The sequence below is a fragment of the Amblyraja radiata genome, chromosome 18, assembly GCF_010909765.2.
Source record: "Amblyraja radiata isolate CabotCenter1 chromosome 18, sAmbRad1.1.pri, whole genome shotgun sequence".
In the NCBI taxonomy this organism is placed as follows: Eukaryota; Metazoa; Chordata; class Chondrichthyes; order Rajiformes; family Rajidae; genus Amblyraja; species Amblyraja radiata.
The window spans coordinates 25,081,662-25,089,370 of record NC_045973.1 but is presented as its reverse complement, the minus strand read 5'-3'; the positions used below and the strand labels follow the sequence as shown (position 1 = coordinate 25,089,370).

At 42.9% G+C, this 7,709-nt stretch overlaps 1 protein-coding gene across 8 annotated transcripts in view; it reads left to right on the top strand.

Moving 5' to 3' along the window:
* The window catches only part of tmcc1 (transmembrane and coiled-coil domain family 1), a 33,130-nt gene that overhangs the window by 3,574 nt on the left and 21,847 nt on the right, over positions 1-7,709 (top strand). For 4 of the 8 annotated variants that reach the window (XR_004414651.1, XM_033036887.1, XM_033036886.1 and 1 more), the window contains one exon: positions 2,590-3,321. Coding sequence is in view for 7 of the 8 variants with exons in the window: in XM_033036887.1 (XP_032892778.1) it covers positions 2,761-3,321 (561 nt within the window). In the remaining variant the exon portion in view is untranslated. The other 4 variants (XM_033036888.1, XM_033036892.1, XM_033036890.1 and 1 more) reach the window with 4 other exon arrangements.

Sequence of the window (7,709 nt, the reverse complement as noted above, 5' to 3'; positions counted from 1 at the left end):
CGGGATGAGGGGGGCGCGGGGGTAATGAGGGGACGCGGAGCTGGCAGTGGAGGGTGGGAATGAATAAAACGTGGGGAGTTGGGCTAGGCTGGCAGAGGGGGAAGACTGCTGGCCGGTAACCGCATGCCAGTGGGCGCTCAGAACACATCAGGCCAGTGTGAAGGTGACCGATGTGGGCGAGAGACTGGATGAGGGACGCAACGGTCTGAGGCGTTGGGGAATGTGGTTGGGAGATAATTGAGGTGAATAACCACAGTACTTTTCCCAGGGTAGTGTAGTCTAAAACTAAAGGGCATAACTTTAAGATGTGAGGGGAAACTTTTAAAGAAGACCTGAGGGATTTATTTTCACAGGATGGTGGGTATATGGAACGAACTGCCAGAGGAGGTGGGAACAATTACCTCATTTAAAAGACACTTGGACAGGTACATCAATCGGAAAGACTTGGAAGGAAATGGGCCAGATGTAGGCAAGTGGGTCTTGGTCAACTTGGAGTAATTGGCCAAAATGCATGGAAAGTAGTTGCAGTTGGGACTGCAGTGTGTCATGATGAGGTAAGGGAGGGGGGGGGGGGGCATTGGTAAGAATTACCTGGCCTGAATTCTGAGTTAGGAACTCTTCGGCATGGACTGGCTGAGACATAAATATGTGTGAAGGGTTGAGCAAAGCGGAAGGCTGAGAAGATTGGGCTTCCGGCAGCAGGTTTGATCTTCCATCTTTGGGCTGGTGTTCTAATTTATTAAGTAATCAATATGGCAAAGCTATGTTATGGGCAGTAGGTAGTTGTACGAGTGGTGGTGTCTGTACATCATGAAGATGTCATTGATGTATAGAGGATGTGTAACTTCACTCTGTTGTTAAACAGTTTAATTTGTTTTATTCAGACACTGTCTGGTTATACTATATGGTAGATCATGAAAATATAGGGGAGGGTTGTAGATGTGAGGTTCTGCATGATAGGCTGCTCTGGAAGCTTCGATCCAGGGAGAGCTAGGTTGATACAGAACTGGCTTCAGGGAGGAAGTGGAGGGGGGAGCTTATTTTTTAGACTGGAGGCCTATGGTAGTGGTGTACCTCAGAGATCTGTGCTGGACCCATTGCTATTTATGGTTTATATCAACGATTTGGATAAGAATGTACAAGGCATAATCAATAAGTTTGCAGATGACACTAAATAGGTGGTGCCATAGACTCTGAAGAAGGATATCAAGAGATTCAGGGAGATCTTGATCAGTTGGGCAAGTGGGCCAGGGAATGGCTAATGGAGATTAGTATAGGTAAGTGAAGAGGTGTTGCATTTTGGGAAGTCAAATCAGGGTAGGACCTTCAAAGAGAATGATAGGGCCCTGGGGAATATTGTAGAGAAGAGAGATCTAGTGGAACAGGTTCATACTTCCCTGAAAGTGGTGTCTGATATAGATAGGGTTGTAACGAAGGCTTTGGGCATATTGGCTTTCATCAGTTAGGGAATTGTGGCATTGTGTTACAGTTATACAATACATTGGTGAGACTGCACAACTATTGTGTTCAGTTTTGGTCACCTTTATAGGAAAGATGTCATTAAACTGGAAAGGGTGCAGAGATTATTTATGAGGATGTTGCCAGGAGGATGTGGCCTGAACTATAGTGAGAGATTGAGCAGGCTAAGATTTTTTGATTTTCTATCAAAGTAATCGGGAATTGTGCAAATAAAATTCCAATGAGAGCATTAATCATTCCTGTTGTTTGAGCTGCAATTATTATTGAAAATACTGCTGGTTTTAGGCCAATTTTATTTATTTTTGTGAATTAATATTGCTGAAAATTGTATTGCTATAAAATCACCCCAGCTATGTTGCTGCTATCCTTGCTTTTGCTGCGCTGATTGTTTCAGTTATGCTTCTAATCTAGCTTTGACACCAAATGTACAAGTAAAGATTCCTGATCTTTCAGAATTCACTTTCTATAATCTCTTAACAGATAACTTTTTTTTTAAACTGAGGATGTAGATCAGTGGTTCCCAACGTGGGGCGTACGCCCCACAGGGGGGCAATTTGATTTTTAAGGGGGGCATCAGGTACACATATGTAGTTTATGTTTCAGATGTTATTTTGAGTAAATTCCATTTTCTGAGAATTATTTCTTTGTCTGCTCATGCTAAAATATGGGGGGGGGGGGCATCAGGATTTTAGAGGTGATTAGGTGGGGCATGGCCAAAAAAAGTTGGGAACCACTGATGTAGATAGATCAGCATATTTGCTGTCAATGTGCTTTAGATGACCTGTCTAAATAATTCTTGTCTGGAACCTTCATTGTGCTTGGGGCTGCAGCTTGGGTGGTTATTTATTTGAACTGTGCACCAACTGAGTGACACTAGAAAGCCAAATATCAAGTGCATTATTTTTAGGAACAATTCAAGGCTAAATTGGGCTCCAAACTTTATATGAAACAGTGCAGTAATATAAGCTATTAACCTGCAAAGGACAGGTGAACTTCACCATTATATTTTTGATTGGCTGGTGAGATTGGAGATCAGAAATGTTTGTGCTGAGCTTTATACTTTTACATATGCATGAAATGTAATATATGCTTTTTTTCCTTTTATGTCAGACAAGCATGAAGTGACATTGACAGGTGCTGCATGCTGAAATCTTATGAGAATGTACCACCTATTCAGGAACTAGACCACCAAATGAAAATATTATTTAAAGAGACCCAATCCATTTATATACCAGTAAATATAATATATATCAATTTAGAAATCTAACAGGAAAGCCTCAGATGGAGCAGGTTAATAATGACCCTTCACTTAATGACCTAGACAGTGACAGCAGATCCACAGACAACGAAGGCAGAAAACCAAGTGACTTAGAACACTCTTTGTCCAAAATAACACACAATGCTTTGGAGAACTTTGGACAAGGCTTAAAGCAACTTTTTCATCACCAACGACGCCGATCATCTGTCTCGCCCCAAGATGCTCTTCAAGTTTCAGCCAACCAAGATCACCCAAGCCCAGACATCTGTGCCCCAACTGCTGAGCTGGAATGGGCAGCTCCAACTCATCCCTCTACTCAGACTACTTCTCTCAACAAGGTCCTACAGCAGTTCCGCGTGGCTCCCATGATGAGACGGGGTGCGAGCTTGCCGAGCAGGAAAAATAGATTGGATCTGCCCAGGGGAAGTCCACTGATGTCTCGCAAGTCCATTCCAGATGGTACCAGTTGTCTCCTGCTACAATCCGGCAGACCCCGTTCCTCGTCCACCACCGATGCACCAACCTCCTCCTTGTTTGTGGAGTCCCTGGCCTTCTGTCCTTTTGCAGGAGATGAGTTTGATCGGGTAATTGCTTATCTTTTTAAATGTTTGTTGGATTCTGAAGTTGCTGAGTGCAGTCCGATTACTTTGGCAGACCATGAAAACCTGTTATGTTTTGGTAGTAGATTGCCAGACCGTGGAGTAACTCTTCCTCCATCAGCATGTGGTCTGTTTAGCATGTCGGAAGTGCTGATTACAGTCGAGGACTTTGTACTGAATGCACTTCTTCTGAAGTTTCACTTGCTGTTAGGTATGGTGCTCATTAGGAAATGAGGTGGGTTCACAAGAGTAAGTGAGCCCTATGGTGTGAGGCAGCTGAAATTAGCTTTAAAAAAAGTATGGGAAGCAAGGCCCAGAGATTGGGGGGAGGAGGGAGTGAATGCCAAAGATTCACAATTTGCTGGACAAAGACATTCATCTTCTTAGCTGTCCTAAATGGTTAACTCCTTATTTTGAAACTCTGATCCCCCATTTTCAGCATTCTCATGCATCTAGCCTGACATCTTAAGAATTTTGAAGGTAGACAAAAATGCTGGAGAAACTCAGCGGGTGAGGTAGCATCTATGGAGCGAAGGAAATAGACAACGTTCCCTATTTCCTTCACTCTATAGATGCTGCCTCACCCGCTGAGTTTCTCCAGCATTTTTGTCTACCTTTGATTTTCCTGCATCTGCAGTTCCTTCTTAAACATCTTTAGAATTTTGCCTGTTTAATCGATCTCTACTCATTCTTCCAAATACAAGCTACAGGAGCAATCTGATTACTCTCTCCCCATAAGCAAACCCCACCTGCCTCCAACCGGGGAATCAATCTGTTGAGCCTGCATTCATTCACTATCTTAAGTATATTTTTCATTTGCTGCAGAGATAAGATCTGTGCATAACAGTACAGGTGCAGTCTCACTAGGGCCTGAAGAAACTGACGGTAGTTATCACAACTCTTGCATTCAAATCCATTAATAATACAGACCATCATGTAATCTGTCTTCCTCATTTCTTGCTATACCTGTATATTAACCCCAACATTTTTTAGCTTTTCACTATTTAAAAATATTTTCCAACAAAATTGCAGGACCTTGCATTTTCCCCTCATTGATTTCCCTCTGGAAAGTTCTTACCCACTTGCTTACGTAGAACATAAAAAACATAGAGCAGTACAGCACAGGAACAAGTCAATCGGCCCACAATGTCTGTGCCGAACATGATGCCAAGATAAACTGATCTCATCTGCCTCCATGTATCCCTCCATTCTCTGTATATCCATGGGGCTATCTAAAAGCCTCTTTGACAATATCACCTTGAAGCCCCTCTGCATTGTCCTTGCGATTCACACTGCCACCTAACGTTACCATCTTGGAACTTGATCACTTGATCCAAACCATTGGAACCATGAAGAGCGAGGGCCACACCTCCGATACCTGGCCCATCCCACGCATCAGAGCGTCTTACAGTTAAAAGGACAGGTTTATTATTCCTTTTGATCACAGATTGTGGCAACCAGTACAAATAAATAAACTGGTCATACTCTGCCTCTCCACTGCAGATTACACCTGTCCCACAGATCTTTTTCTGATAATTTCCCAACCTCTGACCTGAGACAAGCCTGTAATTAAGAGTCACGAGAGAGAGTGTGTGTTTTATTGCCATGTATCCCAGATAGAACAATGAAATTCTCACTTGCAGCACAACAGAATACTGGCTTATTTTCACTGCCCTTCTTCAAGAAGAGTACCTTGTCTGTTGTCCTCCACATCTGGCACATCACCAGTGGCCAGCAAACATCTGAACATTCCTGTCAGGTTGCCAGTAGTCTCTTCCCTTGCTTCCTAGAACAGTTTTGATACATTTCATCGGGCCATGAGGAATTTACAACCTTTAGTCTAGAGCCTCCTCCTTTTCAATGATAATTTTCAGAATTCCATTGGCCCCACCATGACCTCCCCAATGGCAGTGTCCTTCTCCATAGTCAATGAAGATGCAAAACATTCATCTGGGTCCACCTCCTGCTCTGGCTCCACCACAGATTGAATGGGGGCTTCTCTTTCCCTGGTTACCCTCTGAAGATATTTACCATTTTATTACCATTTTCTTAATGCTGCTTAGTGCTATTTTATGCCTCTTTACTCTCCTAATTTTTTAGTCCCCCGTCAACACCATCTATCCGCTCGTAGGGCTCTCCTGTTTTCAGTTTTCTAATTGGGTGCGGTTGATGCTGGCGAGATGCTGATGCAGGCGCTGGTCCTGTGTTGAGTTGGGTTGTTATTAACAATTAACTGACTAGAGCATCTTTTCTCTTAACAGTGCAAGTTTTTTTTCCCATTGGTTCAGATTAGTGGTGTCGTGTTGTTTGGTAAAATTAGGTACTTGCAGTTTTTAAAAAGCGAATTCAATGAGAGCTTTGACTTTATCAGTGTAAAGTGCGACTATATTTAAATAACATCTATTATTATTATTGCTTAAGCCTTTACCTTTAAAATTTCTTTAACAAGCACTCGTATATTGTGAATACCTTTTCTCATTGCACTTCTGCCACTGCTTTTACTCTAGCCCCACTGTGCACTCCTCTGTGTCGGGCCACAATAAGCACATCTCGCAAACTAATGGGATTGTTTCAGCAGTCTTTGTGCATTTTGCAAGTTTTTTTAATCACAACAGAATTGAGCGATATGGATCTTGGTGTGGGAAAGTGGTGCTGAGATCTTACTGAATGACTGAGCTGGCAAGGTTATCGAACCACTCAGAGCGTCATCTAGATTGATGTCGTCATTGTTTCACATCCTCTAGGGTTCCATTCCAGTGAATTGTTCATAATTCGTAATCTGAACGGTTTGCATGTTGGAAATGTGGCCTTCCTGCAATATCTTTAAGTGAAATCATAAGCCTTCTAAGGGAACATGTGCTTAAACTAATGCGTTTAACTAAACCATTGGAGATACTCAATCAGAGTTCCACATGGCAGAAGATGTCTGCAGCAGCCAGCAAATCCATTCTGCCAGTTCTCAAAAGCTTGCCCATATGTATGAGCTGTATATAAATTGGGCATTTGAAACCTTGGGAGGACCTGCAATGTGAAGTGTCTGAACTATTGAAACTTGGCAATACAAGTAACTGTAGACACTAGTTATCAAAAAAAGACACAACGTGCTGGAGTAATTCAGCAGGTCAGGCAGCATCTCTGGAGAACATTGGGACGGGATCCTCCTTCAGTCAAAAGAAGGGTCCCGACCGGAAATGCCACCTATCCATGTTCTCCAGAGATGCTGCCTGACCCACTGAGTTGGTACTGCACATTGTGTCGTTTATTGAAACTTGGATTTGGACTCCATAAGAATCCTATAGGGTGTACTTGCAGAGAGCAACCTTATGGGTCTGTTCAGTTCAGCTCTGTGCATTGAATGGTTTACAGTATAGGCTGTACTCATTTTTTAATAAAACATTAAAAAATGACATATACTTCAACACCCGGTAAAGCTCTTGATAGTTTTGTGCAGAGTTCATCTTTAATTCATAACTTCTCAGAACCATTATTTTCAAGTCGGCCTAAATTTTCTTTGCGGTCTATCTAGAACATAGAATAGGAGCCGCACAGTAGCGCAGCGGTAGAGTTGCTGCCTTACAGCACCGGAGACCCAGGCACAATCCTGCCCATGGATGCTGTCTGTGTGGAGTTTGTACATTCTCCCTGTGACCGCATGGGTTTTTCTCCGGGTTCTCTGGTTTCCTCCCACATTCCAAAGACAGCAGGTTTGTAGGCCATTTGGCTTCTGTAAAATTGCCCCTGGGATAGAACTAGTGTACAGGTGACCATTGATGGGCTGAAGGGCCTGTTACTACGCTGTATCTCTAAACTAAACTACAGCACAAGAACAGGCCCTTCAGCCTACAATGTCGGTGCTGAACATGATGCCAAGACCATCTCTTATCTACCTGCGCATAACTCTTATCCGTCCATTTGTAATATATCCATATGCTGATCCAAAGGCCTCTTAAATGCCACTATCGTATCTGCCTCAACCACTAATCCCGGCAGCGCATTCCATGTACTCCAGTTGACCCTGTATTAAAAAAATGTGGTCCCGTATATCTCCTTTGTACTTTTCCCATCTAACTTTAAAGCTATGCCCTCTAGTATTTGATCTTTCCATCCTGGAAAAAGGTTATGACTGTCTACCCTATCTATGCCTCTCATTATTTTATATACCTCTCTCGGGTCTCCCGCAACCTCCGGCATTCCCAAGTAAACAATACAAGTCTATTCAACCTCTCCCTGTGGCTAATACCCCGGAATTCAGGCAACATTCTGGTAAACCCCTGCACCCAGAGAAAACAATCAAAGTCTCTACAACCTCTTCCTGTAGCCAATATCCCCTAATCCATAGAACATTCTCGTAAACCTCCATTGCATCCTTTCCA